Source organism: Schistocerca gregaria, chromosome 2 (assembly GCF_023897955.1).
Source record: "Schistocerca gregaria isolate iqSchGreg1 chromosome 2, iqSchGreg1.2, whole genome shotgun sequence".
Lineage (NCBI taxonomy): Eukaryota > Metazoa > Arthropoda > Insecta > Orthoptera > Acrididae > Schistocerca > Schistocerca gregaria.
In genome coordinates, this window is record NC_064921.1 from 382,652,295 (window position 1) to 382,670,936 (window position 18,642).

Sequence of the window (18,642 nt, forward strand, 5' to 3'; positions counted from 1 at the left end):
CTCTACTAAAATGACAGAGTAATGTATGGGGTCTACAGTGTTATGTGACTTACAACACATGAGTTCAGTGTTGATTTTTGTCTTGGCAGTTGGTACAGTTTGGTGCGTGAACATGCTGATATCCAACTTCAGGTAGTTCCTATCTTAAACACTATCAGTGATAATGGAGCAACACAATGTGATGGACATTGACAACTTGTTTTAATTGTATTGTAAATGTCTGTTCCTTCAGACATGCATGCACACAAGCCTCTCTGAAGGAACAGATGGTGGTGATGTGTCTGCAGCTGTAGTAATATCATGGAAGATTTCTGACATCAATTGCATTAGAAATGGAAATGATACCATCTGATGACACATGAAAATTTGTGCGGTACCAGAACCCGAGTGGGGATTTTCTGTTTATCACAATCAATCATGGTAAATGGGCAATCTGGCTTCAATCCCTGCCTGGCATAAATTTTCATGTGTCACCAATAGGCATGATTTCCATGCTCAAAGGCTATTCTCAAAAATATTCAGTTGTGACAACATTTTGTTGTCTGGCTTTAACGAATGCAAAGAGGAGGAAGAACAAGGTTTGATTTTGTGTTTATTGTGTCCTGCTTTAGCATGCAGTACAGATCATTCAAATGCTATTGGACAGGCCAAAAATAACTTTTTTTACGTATTTTGTAATTCTTGTACAGAATAAAACAGCACATGGTTAGGAACACTTTTAGTTTGTTCTTGAATACTACCGGTACATCTGAGCCATTTCTATTTCTTATGCTGTGTTACTATATAATGTTACACCACAATGGCTTACACTTTCTTGTGGGATGATGACCTGGAGAATGTTTGGTGGACATTTGACTGTGCCTGGTCCCATAATGGTACACATCCGTGTTCTGCATTAGTTTACTAACTTTCATGAGACAGTCTCTAGCTGGTGAGATTGTTCCAAGGATAAAAGAAATAAAAATTGGAACTGAATTTGGTGTTCAGTAAAATGAAGTTTACAAGACTCCATCCTTTTAAAGCCACAAATTATCCTCTGTGCCCTTTCTTTGCATTCTGAAAACATTTATTTTCAGCAGCATTTCCTCAAAAATGATTCTACAGCAAAAGCAACTGTTCATAGAATGCCAATCCACTGTTTGTTTACTTGTACCTTTTAATATCATCATATGACTATACCACACTGTTGAGAGGTTCTCTGACAAGTTACTTACATGAATATTCCATTTAAGGACTAAGATTTTGAACAAGTTTCTTTTGTAATCTTTCTTGGATACTGTTTTGATCAGATTGAGGAGATAAGTTTTGACACACACTTTTTTTCAGAAGTTATCATCAGTTAGTTTGTGCTGAACTACCTAGAAAGCCCTGACATACAGTGTTCTGCTGTTGCTGCAAACTTTCTAAGCTAGAAATCACGATTAGTGATCCTGTGTATCAAAGGCTTTTGAAATGTATAGAAAAATTCCTACAAAGAGTTTATATTCATTGTGAAATTTTATGGTGTGATCTAGAAACTCAAGAATTGCTTAGACTCTCTGAACCTTGGCCTTGGAAAGTGAGAGTTAAAATTTATGAGTCTGTCATATAAAAGATTTTCTAGCATTTTTGGAAAGAAACTTAATGGAAATGAAGGCCAGTTGTTGGGATACCAAATCAGCAGAACCTTTATCCAGCAGCTGTGATACTATTGCTATTTTGAGAACATCCTGAGAAATATCTGTTTCAAATGAGATTCTAAAAATGTTTGAGAAGGATATTACTGTGTGAGAGCACTTGCTTTTAATATGAAGTCTGGTACTTCATTATCGCCACCTGATGTTTTATTATTTACTACTTTCTTCTGATAATTTTACGAGTTTGATTTTCTTGAAACTTCTGATAACTTTACCAGTTAGCTTTTCTGAAAAAAAAATATGTGGTTGGACTTCTGCAGTGTACATGGATGATTTCTCCAGCTAGTGATGTGGAGTGTTCATTGAATTTATTCACAACTAATTTTAGGTCTGCCACACCTATCAAATATAAAGGTTTATTTAGGCAATACACTACAAGTTTCTCCTTTGATAATCTCCAACAGGGCTCTTATTTTATTTGATTGAGTTTCTTATCAGGTTATCACAGTACATAACTTTTCCTGCATTATCATCACTCCACCATAGATTTATCTTTGTTTTTTAGAACAGTCATCATTTTTTTGGGAAATAGTATGCCCTTCACAGCAGTTCTGCAAAAATCTGTGTCCATCACTGGACAGTTATCAGTTCTTTTTTGTTCTTGACATCTGTAATTTTGGTTTTAAGAAGGAAATATATATTAAAGTAATAAGGAAGATGCTATAAGATACTATGGAAACACACAATACACCCTTTACCAGTTTTTCTTAGATTAGTGAAAAGTCCAATATTCTGATATCTTCAGAGTATGCTGCTTTTGTTTGTTTGTTACTGTTTTGCAACTGCAACTATGCATAGTGACTGGGCCTCATTGACATTATATCCCATACTCAGTACACTGATAGTGAAGTCAGAGCTTTTATCTGAAATTAATTTTTCATTGTGTCTGCTGAGGTTCTTGTTGGTGAGCATATTGTGGGGCTAATTCAATGTTTTTGTAATGATTGTTAAAAAAGCATCTCCAGTATTGTTGTTTTATCTTTGTTTCAAAAAATCAGAAAGTCACCTCAAAGCACTGTCTTAATATTTAAGGAGCTGAAGCTATTCAGCAGAACATTTATTTGGTCATAAAAAGAGATAAATAATTGCTTGATGCTTCATATAGATTAATTATTATGAAGTTAAGTTCTGGGAGTATGGTTATAGATAACTCAAAATACCTTTCTATGGGGATAATATTAAAAAAAAAAAAAAAATTATTGACCCTACTGAAATTTATCTGCTTGAACGCAAAAATAGTACTACCACCAAGTGTGAAGGATTCCTTACTGTGGTGACTCATTAGTGCAAATGCTACTATTGAAGTTAATTACATTTCTCATCACTTTATTAACACATAGTTTGTGCTGGAGTAGAATTTCTAACATTATAATCTTTTCTTTAAAGGTCTGAACATTATGATGTAATATAGGAAAGAGACCTTCAGTGCCTTAGTTGACGCTGTTCTGAATACATATCTAATCATGCAGTTACCATAAGAAATCTTCATTGTTGTTCTCCAGTGTGGTTTCCACTTGTAGATCACCGGTCACTGCTCACTTTGTTTTTGGATGTTTTATTTGTACTGTTTCCTTCGCCATTGCTCGTGTCAGGAGAAACCAGTACATAGCGTGTGATTGCCTGGTGCCTAAGTTGATATTTTTATTTTTCAATTGTTGTTTTCCATTGATCTGTTCTGTACAGTTTAAACCAATTTGTAATTTGTGTTCCTCAGGTGTCCAAGTTGATTTAAAGAGATTTCAGTTACTTTCCTTCCTTAATCACCATTCATTTTGGTTTAAACTACTTGGTGATTTACCCTGGTGTGTCAGTCTTATTGTCTACAACTTGTTGCCTTAATGTATCTCTAAATGTGTCTTCAGCTAGTACCTGCTTGCCTAAAGCATTTAAGCAGAGAGTTTTCATTTGTGAAGTTGTAACAATCTTGAATGCTTGGTGCTCCACAGCTTTTAGATATTCATTGTAGAACATCTTCTAAGCACCATGAGCTGCGCTATAAATGTTTATTAGCCACACAGGTATTGAGGTGTATAACCTATCAGCTGTGGCATCTAATGCAGAGGAACAAAACAATTGTATGTACATCATACCCTACAATATGACACCTGTGTGTATAATAGCAGAAGCACAAGTGTACTTACATAATGTACCTATATATCAATAACATGCATTTCAGATATAAATCCTTTTTGATGTTCTGCCTGATGTGCACCTAGAAAGCATACAACCATATGAACACCTAGAACCCAATTACATGCATGTCTACATCTGATACACACTGTAGGAGATAGCAGACATGTGTGCATGAGGTGTGCTTGCTTCTTTGAGTGAATGTGTGTGTTTCTTTTTCTGATGAAGGCTGTGGCTGGAAGCTAATGTGTAAGTGTCTTTTAATTGTGCATGTCTGGCACTTACTCATCTTTACAGTAAGTAGCAATCTATCTTTTCCTTGCTGATATTCCAACCTGGAGTTTCCATTGTTTAATACAGCAGAATGTGAAATCCATCTTACCTCACAGTACACAGGGTGTCATGTATGTTACTGCTGTCAGCTCCTAAGCAGTGATTTCAGGTACTCCCATTGCTTCAGCAACCTTTTTTCTTTTTTTTTTATCTGATTAATAATACACATTGACTTGTTGATTTTGCTGTCTACAACTTGTTTCCCTGACACATCCATAAATGAAGTTCAACCAGTAGTTGCATTCCTAAAGCATATAAGCAGAGTTCATAAGCAGTATGGCATCTTCACAATGGGTTGCTTACATCAATAAGTTCAACATTCTTAGCCCTTCTAACACCGAGTATTTTTTGTTACACTGATTACAATTGGGGTCTTTAGTGACCCCAACGGAATTTATTTTTTATTAAGGATAGTTTTAATAATGGTAGGTTAAAATCACATTCCTTATTTTTTACACAATCTAAAACATGATGTCAGTGACATTAAATTAAATTAAAATGCATAATTTTTAAATTAATTGTTTCCATAAAATTTACAAACTATTCTCATGAAACTTCAAACTTTTTTGATTAAATTCCGAATTGACATTGATGATGCATTACCCTTACAGCAATAAATTGTAGAGTGGTTTTGAACATCCACATTTTGAACATTTATGGGTGAATTTTTTATCCTCAGACCTTGTTTTTGGTTGTACTGTTGAAGAACTGCAGAAATAATTTTGTCTGGCTTTCTTCCGACGAGCTGCTTTCCTAATGCTATGAGAAATTCCTGTCTCTTGTAGTTGGTCCTTTCTGCCCAGTCTAGTGTAAGATGTAGCCATATGGTAAATGCATTCAGTGCACCGATATCAATCATGTTGTAAAATAATATCATTGGCCACCTTCTGCTCATCCTCTTTGTAGTGTATGTTCTAATCAGCTTGTCCATGGTATCTACTCCTGATTTTGTTTTATTATAATCCAGAATCATTACTGGCTTGCATTCTTCACAATCTTCCATTTCCTTCCTTGAATGCATTGTACTGAGCAAAGTTACAACTTTTCCCTTTTTCGGACAATATGAAACATTTGAAGCATGCTCTTGGAATCCAAAAATAGATGAATATTTGACTCGACCTTTGGTCTGAGTGGAAGCTTGTGGTAGTTCTCCTTTATTTTTTCTAATTGTTCCTAAGAGTGTGAGATTGATTTTCAGAAGTTCTCTCGCCAAACTAAGGCCAGTGAAAAAATTGTCAGTTGCTACATTTCTGCTACTGTTTTCTAAGCCTTTCACTACATCTAAAGCAACTCTCTTGCCTTGACCAACTTCACGAGATTCATTTTCTTGTTGACAAGTGTGAACTTGGAGATTGAGAACGTAAGACGTTGCACTATCACATACAGCCCATAATTTCAATCCATATTTTCTTGCACTGACCAAATCTTCTTCTGAACTTCCTTCTGATTGAGGAATATTCTCTTCTAAGACGACAACTTCTCCACCGCTGCACGAGACATCAGAAACTATATTGCTGATTTCACTACTTGATTCTCCAGATAGAGGATTATCCTGCAGTAATATTTCAAGCACTTTGTCTTCGGAAAGGTGACAAAACATTTTCCACTAAATGTAACACACACAATAGTAGTCTCCACGTGTATGGAACAAATAACTGTTGGCTTATAAAGTATTGGCAACAATGACACGTTACAACAATATTTACAAGAATAAAACAAAGGAAATACAGCAACAGTTACGGGTTCAATGCATCATTATTGGGTAATAAGATGGCAAGAGAGCATTGGGGTCACATTTGACCCCAATGGTATTCAGTGGTTCTTTCTTGATTTTCTGCAATACTAAATATTTTCGAAAAGTTATAGTAATATATTATGAACCCATTCCTTAAGTCTGGAAAAGTCCGAATTTTTCATAATTTTTAGGAATAGGAAATAAGGTATATTTTACAGAAAAAAAATGGCCTGGGGTCATTACAGACCCCATGGTATTAGAAGGGTTAAAGTGAGTACATATTCCTGTAATTTGCTTGTTTGCAGTACAAATCTCACTGCCTAAGATCTGACAATGGTAACATATATGAAAAACTCTGTGTTGTGAGGTATGTCAGATTTGTTATAGTACTGTATTGACATAGACATTGTTGTAATTAGGTTCTAAATATCCACATGGTTGCTTGCTTTCTAGGTGCGCATCAAGTTGAACATCATAAAAAATTTATAACTGACAAACATCAATGATATAGAGGTATATAATGTAAGTGGACTTATGTTTCTGCTGTTATGCATACAGTTGTCATGTATGTACAATTGTTTGTTCATCTGTATCATATGCCACTAATATTGGTTATACACCTGAGTATCAGTCTGGCTAAAAACATTTAAAGTGTAGCTCATGATGTTTAGAGGATGCCCTTTAACAAAGTGTCTTGTAAATCTCATTCATATGAATATTGTTTCAGCTGCCAAGCAGCATGACAAAATGCAATTTTTCAGACCTATTACTCTGACAGATATTGCTAAATTTGTTACTTCACATTATGTCTCCATTGCCAGTAAGGCATTACAGTGATCAAAAAATGGAAGCAATGATGGATTGTGGAGAGATAGGGAAAGAAATGAGCAATGCCCTTTTCAAAGGAATTATCACAGCATTTATCTTAAGTAATTTAGGAAACCAATGAATAATTTGGACCTGGCTGGCTACATCAGATATCAACGCCAGCCCCCTAAATGCATATTCTGCATCTTAACAGTACACAACTTTGCTTGTTGTCTTTCTGGACATGTGTTTGTTCTTTTTTCATATTAGTATGAAACATCTTAAAAGTACTTGCAATCAGAATGAAGGAAGATAGTTAAATTTACACAGTTGAGTTCCATCTGCAAGATTGCCCATGTGTCCAAGCTAGAGGAAGCAAATGGTGAACTTAAGATGTTATTGCTGACATCTCAAATGCTGATGTCTACTATCAGTTTGCAATACAGCTTAAGAAAATTGATGCATCTGTCAGTTTAATCTGTCATATGTTCCTGAATATGAGGAGTACATTGGTTGTTGACATGAACTGTCATGTTTGTGAAGAACTTGATGAAATTATTGTGAGTGTGTCCACAAAAGTCCAGCAAAGGAAAGGAGAATGTGTGTAATAGAGGACAACAAAGGGCCACTATCTCTAATGAATGACAAATTGGTACAAGTTGTAGAACAGAAGATGAGGGAAAATTAGTGGTTCATCATATCCATTTTCTACTGATTTATATGTCACCTGTGTATAAATTTTTGTTGGACAAGTTTCTGAAAATTGTGCATTCACTGGATTTCATGTTTAATGGAAAACTGTACAAAGCAGAAAATGAGAACTGCATTATTGCTTTTAGCATAGTGCTATAGGAAGGAAGATTTTTTTAAAAAAAATATTTGTGGCACTATCAGCAGAATGATACTTTTAAAAATTATACATTGATATTAATTGTACAGATGAAAGAATTATTAGTTCCAACAAGGAGCTAAACATTGTTGCAGCATAATTTGCTTCGAGTCTCAATACATGTATATCCATTAAAAGTGCTGTGGCTTCTGCTGCTTCATAATAAGTACTCAAAATTGCACTTTCAACTAATAAAATTTGTTGACAGTCTTTGGTGAAAATGAAAATGTTCAGAATTTGTATAAAAGACAATGGATTTGTTCCTCCATTGAACTTTTATTCATATTATATGAGATTTTATCTTTAGGTGCATACCTCTCTCATAACTTTAAATTATCAGAGGTCTTATACAGGCAGAAGTTGCCACAAATAGCCCTATGTTTTTCCTTAACACATTCTTCTATAAGATATCAAACAGATTATGGACCTGACAGGCACCAATGTAAGTAAAAATTAAACTGATTATACTTTATCAAACAATAAATTGGAAAGGATGTAATGGTTCTAAGCCACTTTGAAATTGTGAATGATCTACACTTATACATGTAAAATACACAGAGATCTAGAGAGAAACATACTCATCAAGCACTAAATTAAAAAAATATAGATTATGACAACTTCTTTCAGATTATGGAGATATACCATTTTTAATTAAGTAACATGTTCATCATCTAGAAAATAAAGATTGTACAGAAACAGATGAAAGAAGCAGTTATTTAACAAAAGTAATATCCTTCATTAAACAGAAAAAGACAGTGCAGAAATGAAGGAAGCAAAAATCAAAAAATTTCAGGTACAAGAAGGCAACTATTAAATAGCATTTTGATTTTGAAAAGCAGTAGAAATAAAATCAACAATGCGGGCATAAATCTAGTTTATCAGTTTTCCTAATTAGGGTAGTTGAAGACAGTAATGGAATGGACAGGTAAAGAAATAAACAAAACACTAAATCATGGCTTGGATTGATTATGGCAAATTAGAGTTTTAGGAACAAAGCTTTAATATTACTTCATTGCCTGTGTGTATTACTAGTTTTCAATTATGACAGGGAAACACAGACTAATAATGTGTAAATTGTTTGAAACTCTGGGCTGCTCAGATAACAATGGAAAGTTCCATGTTGTGAATAACACATTCAGAAAAAAATGAACTAAATGATCAGAGAAAACACTGAAATGTAAGGGCTGTAATTATGAATATAACAAAAAAGAGATACAGATGGTCAGGGCATGTTGATGAGCAAATAGTTTATGGACAAATGAAGTTCCTAAGAGAAAAGAAAGGTTCTGGCAGTGGCCTAAAGGGATAAAGGTACATGACATTGAAAAAAAAAAAAAAATGCTGGAGGAACATGGATTTGTTTCAACGTAGACTATAATGCATGGCAAAGTATAGAGAGGGCTTTTATCCAGCTCTGAATACTATTTGAAATCTTGATGGCAATATTATCATATGTCAGTATATTTCACTTGCTCCAAATTCAGATACACACATTATTTCCAGAATCTAGTGACTAAGTGTGCACAAATGAGTTGCAGTTTATACAGATACAAATGTAAATGATTTTTTTGTTTCAAGTGGAAAAGGGGATAAAAATCAAGTTATCACAAATATTATTTTGTACATACAGCTACGTGTAAATACTGCAATATATTTATTTAATGGAGTACATATTGTATTGGTGTGCAAAACTTGAGGATGAAAGTAACATTGGCATTTATGTCACTGCCAAGTAATGTAATTTAATGGATCTTGGACCATGTATAGAAAGAACTGCTGCAGTATAATATAGAAGGTGACTGAAAGAATTATTGAGACTAACAGAAATGACACTTTTGTTCAGAGATATTAATTACACTGAAGTCACTGCACTTTATGATGTACTCTGGATATTACAAAAGATGAGTCATGGTTCTTAATAGGAATGGATGGCAATGCATGCTCTGCAATATGCTCCCATGCTGGTTGGTTAGGAGTTCTTGTTGTTTGGTGTTCCATTTTTGAACCAGAGTGGTTACCAACTGCTGGATGGTCATTGGTTCATGTGCGTACACTGCAGTACATCTCCCCAATGCATCCCACATGTGCTTGATGTGATTTAAGTTGTAGGGAACGGAGAGGATAGACCATTTGATGAGGATTCTATTGTCCCAAGAGCTCCTCCACCAATGCTATTTGATGCAGTTGTGCATTGTCACCCATGAAAATGAAGTCAAGGCTGAACGTACATCTGAAAAGATGCACATTGTGAGTACAGGTCACAATAACATTGACTGGTCAATGTAATGGTCCAAAGATTAGATCTGGTCAGTACACCCATGCAACATTATGCCTCATCAATCATGTTTGACGATATTCTTAGGAGGATTACTTGTTCCCATCTCTCACCATATGAGGATACATCTAGCATTGTTAAACATGATTGTTATGGTGGTCGGAGGGTGATGGTCCACACCAAGTTTAATTGGTGTATGACCTAATCTATGAACACAGTACACCCATTTGTCAAACATTATTCTGACACTGTACTCCTTCCCTTGTGCATGTATTTAGGGGTGCATTCAGCCCTGACTTAATTTTTCTGGATAATAGTGTGCAACTGCATCAAACAGCACAGGTGGAGGAGCTCTTGCCATGAAAGGATGTTCAGAAAAAGGACTGCTCTGTCTGACCCCCCCCCCCCCCCCCCCCACCAAGTTAAATCCCATCAAACACATATGCAATTCATTGGGGAGATGTACCACAACATGTCCACATGCACCACCTACTGTCTGGCAGTTGTCAACCACACTCATTGAGGACTGGATCACCAGACCAATATTTCTAACGTTGATCAGTTACAGAATTTTGTAACATGTATTATGTTCAAGTATAATGACTTTTCTGGAGACTACAAATCTACTCTGTAGGAATCAGCATGGGTTTTGAAAAAGATGATCATGTGAAACCCAGCTCGCGCTATTCATCCACTAGCCTCAGAGCGCCATAGACATGGGTTCTCAAGTAGATGCCATGTTTCTTGACTTCCGCAAGGCATTTGATACAGTTCCCCTCAGTCGTTTAATGAACAAAGTAAGAGCATATAGACTATCAGACCAATTGTTTGATTGGATTGAAGAGTTCCTAGGTAACAGAATGCTGCATGTCATTGTCAATGGGAAGAAGTCTTATAAAGTGCTTTCAGGTGTGCCACAGGGGAGTGTCATAGGACCACTGCTACTTGCAATATCTGTAAATGACCTTGTGGATAACATCGGAAGTTCACTGAGGCTTTTGTGGAAGATGCTGCAGTATATCGAGAGGTTGTAACAATGGAAAATTGTACTGAAATGCAGGAGAATCTGCAATGAATTGACACATGGTGCAGGGGATGGCAATTGAATCTCAATGTAGACAAATGCAATGTGCTGCAAATACATAGAAAGAAAGATCCTTTATCATTTAGCTACAATATAGCAGGTCAGAAACTGGAAGCAGTTAATTCCATAAATTATGTTGGTGTGGGCATTAGGAATGATTTAAAATGGAAAGACCGTATAAAATTAATCGTTGGTAAAGAAGATGCCAGACTGAGATTCATTGGAAGAATGCTAAGGAAATGCAGTCCAAAAGCAAAGTATGTAGGTTACAGTACACATGTTCACCCATTGCTTGAATACTGCTCGCCGGTATGGGTTCTGTACCAGATATTGCTGATAGAAGAGATAGAGAAGATCCAACGGAGAGCAGCATGCTTCATTACAGGATCATTTAGTACTCATGAAAGCATTATGGAGATGAGAGATAAACTCCACTGGAAGACTCTGCAAGAGAGATTGTCAGTAGTTCGGTATGGGCTTTTGTTGAAGTTTTGAGAACGTACCTTCACCAAGGAGTCAAACAGTATATTGCTCCCTCCTACATACCTTAAACCAGAGAGATTAGAGCCCACACAGAGGCATACTGACAATCTTTCTTTCCACAAACAATATGAGACTGGAATAGAAGGGAGAACTGATAGAGGTACTCAAGGTACCTCCACGACAGGTGACTTGTGGAGTATGGATGTGGATGTAGATCTCCTTTCAACATTTTGGCACTGCAGAGCATAAATTGCCATCCATAGTGATCACACATACCCTTTTTTAAAACCACGTTCCACCTTTAGTGGTATACAGGATGCCCATCATGAACTGCAATGACATCAAGTAATTACTGTCTTTGAGCAGAAGTGTTATTTCTGTTAGTCTCACTGTGTAATTCTTTCAGTTACTTCCTGTACTATATTGGAGCAGTTCATTTTATCTATGGTCCACATTTCATCAAGCTATAGTACTTGGCAGTGACATAACATGGCAAAGTTACTTTTGTCCGTTTTGCACACCAGTGTATTGTGATAATGAATTACATAATGGAACCTTGCATATATATTAGTTGTCATTGGTGACTGCACCCTTGATCGGTAATTTAAAAATGACAATGAATGATACAAAATTTACTTTTTATTTTTATTTATTCATTCATCCATAGACAGTTTGGATGGCATCATTATTTATAGATTTATAGATTTATAGATTTATAGATTTATAGATTTATAGATTTATTTATAGATTATTTATAGATGAGATATGTAAGATAAGAAACATGAGAAAACAGGATATACATGAGGTATTCTTGATATAGACAAATATGTTCTATTTACCTCTTAGTTACATAAGGTTAACTTAAAGGAACAGATTGACACAAGAGAAGTGAATCACAAGCCTCCTCTGATATTGCACCTTCATTTTTAGATTACACTGTACAATTTACAAACTAGACAGGTGTTGTGATACAAGTATACTCCAACCTTACAGATTATGTTGTTATTGGTCAGCCTGATAGTTTAATCATAATAAGTTATATTGAATGAACTCTTTGACTGAATAAATACTAGTTTTTAGTAAATATAATGTAAAACACATTGTAGATTCACTTATTACCTTACTGTCTCTGATTTGTTTTGGCAGTTTATAATATAGCTTTGCTCCTTGGTAATATGTAGTGGTTTAATGTATTCCTAGAGGGACCTCCACACCTGTTACTTGGATTCATCATGATAGATAAATTAACTTTGAAATTATAGCCATGGTGGATTTTATTCATTACAAACAATACTGGTTTAAGTCTTGAGTTTATCTTGATACCCAGATGTATGTAACCACTGAATCTGGTTTGGTGATCATGTCCGAAGCTGATTACCACATACTGCTCAATGTTTCTGTGTACAAAAACTGTAATTGGAAAGACATATTCACTTGGAACCATCAAATATTTCATTTTTTTAAATAGCTCAATGCAGTGGCCCCATTTGCGACCCTCAGTTATTATTTTGAAGACCAGTTTTTGCAGCTTGAACACATTTTAAATATGTTCAACATTTCAACATGAGAGCATTACACCATAACTAATGATAGAATATCTGTGTACAAAATATGTAGGCCTGTGCTACTACACTATACTTACGATTTTTTACAATGTACCATGCTTTGCTACTTTTTCACCCAATTACTCAGATGTGTTCATCCCATTTTAATTGCTGACCTACATACATACATACATACATAAAAATTTTGTGTTATCCACACATTCTATAGTCTCATTTTGTACTTTTAAGCCTTGTTTTCTTTAGGTTTTTTATTTACATAAAAGTTCATGTTACAAGTCTTTTTATATTAACTGTTACCTTATGGGTTGTTGACCAATTGCAGATGACCATAAGCACCTTGTCAGCTTTTCTCCTAATATTTCTGATGACCATCTGTAATTATTGTATATTGCTGTCATCAACGAATAACATTGTTTCACACTGTGTGATTCACAGTGGAAAGTCATTAATGTAAATAAGGAACATTATAGGGCCTAACACTCACTTGACAGGCTCCAGTATTCAAATATTCTGCATCTGAAAGATGTTTCCCTGTACAGGGTGTGCCAGGAGTGGTCAGTATTTAGGTAAATGATAAGAATGGTCATTAAAAGTGAAAAAGTTAGTAAACTTGGGCTCTAAAGTACACACCTTAAGAACTATGAACACTTGTTCAGTAGAAGAGATATGTTCCATTAGCAAAGATGAATAAGTGCTTATAGTTTTTAAGGTATGCACTTTAAAGCCCATATTTACTGGACATTTTTTATTTTTTTGATCCATTGCTACCACCTCTCAAAATATGGAAAGCAAAGAGCTAGCGGTAGAAGAGACTTGTTTCGGAGAATTGCTCATAGCTCTTAAGGTATGCGTTTCAGAGCCTGTGTTTATTGGACTTTTTGCTTCAAATGATCTTTCCTGTCATATCTCTGAATACTGGTCATTCCTCCAAAGACATCCTTTATTTTGCAAGTCAGTGGAAATTTGGGAAATCTCCACCTGTAGCACTCTGCCTGCCACATAGGAGCTTAAGTCCCTTCATTTCCAGAGCTTCAAGTTTAAATAGAAGATTTGTATGCCAGCTGTGTCAAATGCTTTATTGAGATCTAGAGAAAGACCTGTTACATGTTCTCCAAGACTTCTGAATGCACTTTTGTAAATTTTTCCGCAGCACCTTCCTTTACCTTTACAAATATGAAACCAAGTTTTTCTTTACACAGAAGTGTGTATTTATATAACATATAAATCTGTTTCTCATAAACATTTCTGTTATTTTTTAAAAAGAACTGATCTGTAATTCTTTACAGTTTCTGTGTCACATACTTTGAGTATGGGAAGAACTTTTACTTGCTCTAGATAATCAGGAAGGCAATAAATTGTAAATGACTCACTTATAACATCTATTAGGGGTGCTTTTATGCTCCTAATGCAGTATTTTAGCAGACATGTCAGGACCTAGTCTAGATGTGTGAAAATTTTACTCCTAAATTTATGCATGAGCCCACTGATTTTTCTCTGCAGTTGGGGTAGCATTTGCTTTGTGTAAGGTTCATTGTTAATTGTAACTGAATGGGAAGATTTCTTGCTGCTTGATTGCAAACAATTACTTTAGTAATATAGCAACGTTAGTCACATCCTTATGGTTATTTACTTAACAATCCTTATTTGTGATTTATGTGTTTATCTGTTTTGGTCTTGATCAGTTCCTTGTTTCGCTATATTCAAAATTGTTTTGCTTAATTGTTTCAGTTCTTTATAGTATTCACAGTGAATTCAGTCAGAACTGGAAGTTTCATATAAATCAGAGCTATGCTTATCACAATGTTTAATTTTCATGAGAATAAGTTTTCATTATATATTATTAAAATGTAGCACTAAACCTGTATATTTATTTTTCAGTGATCCAACACCAAATGAAACATCACAACTTGTGCCAAAATGGGAAGCATTCACTAAACAGAATTCAGCATTTCTGGACATTAACGTTGAACTAAATATGGACAGTAGTTTAGACAAGGAACGGATGGCCTTTTGGCATGGTATTCTTCCTCCATAACAGACTATTTTCAAAAGATTAAGGAGGAATTCATACAGTATTCTTAAATTCCTGTACCTGTCCAATATTTGTCTTGTGTGTGATTCCTGCCACATTCTGGAATAAGTTATAAGCTCACAGAATCTCCAATGTTCCAAGTAATTTGCCAGAGAAGCATATCCTTACGAGAATTCAGGGTGTGGTCTTATACTGTGCTGTGCTGTGTTTCCTATGTCATTATTTTATACCAGATTTACATTTTTGGTGCTTTTAGTAATATTTATTGTAGAATGGAATGTGATTTGATGTGTAAAAGATATAGTTTTATTTTGGGATACCTTATTCACAAATAGTGTATATGCGCGTGTGTGCATGAGAGAGAGAGAGAGAGAGAGAGAGAGTTCAAAGAGTATGTTTCACTTGATTCCAATGTAAGAGGACCACCAGTATTTAAATGTATAATATTTTTGAGTGTTGCAATGTCATTGTGAATTACATTAGAGCTTAAATACTGTTAAAACTCCTATGGAGGTATTCTTCAGAGAAGTAAAAGTTAATTTCAAACAGAAAACTACTGCAACTTATTTCACTTTATACTCCCAACCAACAATACACTGGATATATTGTGGCAGACTGTCAACCACCTCAATGGCATGTATTCAATGGATGCAAGGTAAGCACTGCTTAGGCAGCATAAACTGGAAACAGTGGCTAAACTAATGGAAGCGTTAAAGCTTAATACTGTCCCTTACATTTGATACTATACAATATTTTGTGGGTTGCAGTTAGGCAAGCTATCAGAACCAGTGGCTCCCTCTTCAGACAGAAGGGTTGATGGGAAAGAAAGAGAGATGAATGAAAAGGACTGGAGAGGTCTAGGAAAAGGGGTATATTTTGAGAAAGTCACCCAGAACTGTCAGTGAGAAGAAACTTTCTGCACAGGATGAGAACAAGAGACTGGCCTAACTACAACCCTCTTTTATATGTGTGTTCTGCCACTGCTTGGCAAGTAGTTTTTTTATCCATCCAATTAAATTGTGTTGTCAAAAACTGATTGTAGTTGTTGTTAAATACAATATTTTGGGATTAGTGCTGGCAATTTTTCCGATTCTCAGCAAAATTCATAAGTTTGTACTCACTAAGTGGTATAATTCAGGCAAGGTCAGATGTCCTCTGAACAGGTTGTGCAGGTGGCAGCTGGACTTTTGGGAAGTATGGCTGACTGCTTCCCCCAGCCTCCAACACCGGGTCCCACAGTATGGTGACTGTGAACCTTGGTGTGGAGTTTGAAGAACTGAAAGTTGTAATTTCTTATCTTGTGAAGTGGATAACATACTTGTGGCTAATGCAAATGACTAATTATTCATGGACATGCAGCTGAATATTACAATGGTTGCTCAGAAAGTAATGTAACACATTTTTTTCTCATTCAAAAACAATGCTATTAATGCAAAATGTTACGTATGTATTATTGAAGTCTCCTGAGTGAGTGCGCCAAGTTTCCATCACTTGCAACACAGTGTAGCTGCAGGAAAGTTTCAAAATGATGAATGTAGGTGCTGTACGTTACAAGCAACGTACCATCATTGAATTTCTCATTGCAGAGAAAGAAACTGTGGGGAATACTCACAATGCTTGTGCAAAGTCTATGGAGCATAAGCTGTTGACAGAAGTACAATTAGTCGCTGGGCACAGAGGATGAGGTTATAAGAAGGCAGGTAGGTGGAGCTCCACAATTTGATGTGGTTGGGGAGACCATCCACAGCTGTCCCACCTAACATGTTGCAGTGATCTGATGTTGTCACTCACCTGTTTGAGCCATTACAGGATGCCTTCCATGGAAGACATTTTGAGGGTGATAAGGAGGTGATTCACACAGTGAAGCACTGGCTCTGCCACCAGGACAAGGATTGGTATCAACAGGGCATACGTGCCCTTGTTTCGCACTGGAGGAAGGCCATAGAATGGGATGGACATTATGTGAAAAAATAGGATGTGTAGATAAAACACCATTCTTTCATGTGTGTAATTCTCATTATGTTCAATAGAGAACTGTTGAAGAAAAAAATGTGGTACATTACTTTCTGGGCAATCCTCATATCTCAACACGATAAAGAGCCTCAACAGATTATACTGACCATTGCATAGGTAAGCTGCTGTTGGTGGGAACATAAGCAACCAAGCTAGCAGTGTATTGTACTGCTGAGAAGCAAAACCATGTAAATTGAAGCAGAGTGGTGCCACTGTGAATGTAGAGCTCTGCTGCACAACTTTTGCTATCCACAGTTTGCAAGAGGTGAAAAATATAACTGGGTAAATCTACAACTGATCCACATATCACAATGAGAAAGACTACATACTGTGTTTTCGTACACAACTTCAGTACAGTAAACCCATGCATCTTAGAAGACTTTTCTTGGTGGAATGCTCAAAATATTAAATAATTCCTACTTAATATTGCAGTAACTTGAAGAATGCTGTTGTTTAAATAAAACCTAAATTGGATGTGAATGTAATTTGTTTCTGTAGCCTGTTAATGTCCAGTTATTTGGGTACACAGATGCCATATTACTAATTAGATCATGCAGGCTGTTTGTATGATACCACAACCACTTCAAACACAGACATACTACTGACTTTATGATTTTGCACTCAACTGCTTTTCTGCCCTTGTTACTGTCCACAGTGATTATCTAGAAGTAATCTGATTAAAATCAAAATCAAAAGTCTGAAACTGAAATGAGCCATTAATTTTTAAGAGGTGCATTGTCCTCTCTAAATCTGCCTCAAACACAACTGTAATCATCAGTACCTTGCTAGTGATTACAGTTGTGTTTGACACCTATTATTTTTGGTGAGAGCACAAAAAAGATGTCTATCTAATGAACTTCTTTCCTTGGGCACTATTAAAGATATGTCAGTTAATTGCTATATTTTGCTTAAAACAGGTATTCACTACAGAAAGAAACTATCCATTTGTTAACCATTTATAGAACATAAGAAATCTACCACAAGAACTTTAAATTTAGAAAATGTATAGAACTGTAAAATATTATATAACAAAAATTTAACTGCCACTTGGGACTTTAAACAAAGATTTTAAAATAAACATTTGCTTGCCTGAGCATTATAAAGCTTTACAAAAAACCAGGTCCAAGTACTTTGAACAAACAATTGTCTCAACCATCTGTGTGATTGTACAGTAAAGACAAAACATCAGCAATTTACCGAAACATAAAACCCTACACTGGAATCACTTACTCATTATGCTGAAACAAAATTTTGACTCAAGAATGCTGGCCTGCCATCACATTTAAAACCAACACAAACAGAAATTGTACTTGTGCACACAGTTAATAGCCACTTCCTACATGACACATTTTATATAACTAATGTGAAATAATAACCTGTTACTATTCACATGCTATTTCTGACATTACGAGGAGTGTTTGAGAAATGTTAGTACTTTGAAAAAATGGGTACTATAACATTTTCATCAGGGTTTTCATACACATAGACTGTCTCCAAGGCTATCTGAAAGTGAGCTGTAATTAAAAAGTGCACCACACTGGCACCTGACTAGACACTTCTCCCCACTAGACATATGCTTCTACATCACAAATCACATTAGGCATATTCAGTTTTAAAGAA

At 35.5% G+C, this 18,642-nt stretch overlaps 1 protein-coding gene across 1 annotated transcript in view; it reads left to right on the forward strand.

Annotated features, from left to right (window-relative positions):
* The window catches only part of LOC126335786 (cholinesterase 1-like), a 175,967-nt gene extending 160,405 nt beyond the window's left edge, over nt 1–15,562 (forward strand). The window contains exon 11 of the mRNA XM_049999249.1: nt 14,856–15,562. Coding sequence (XP_049855206.1) covers nt 14,856–15,012 — 157 coding nt within the window. The 3' untranslated portion in view covers nt 15,013–15,562. The remainder of the gene's footprint in view (nt 1–14,855) is intronic.
* The last annotated feature ends 3,080 nt before the right edge of the window (nt 15,563–18,642 follow it).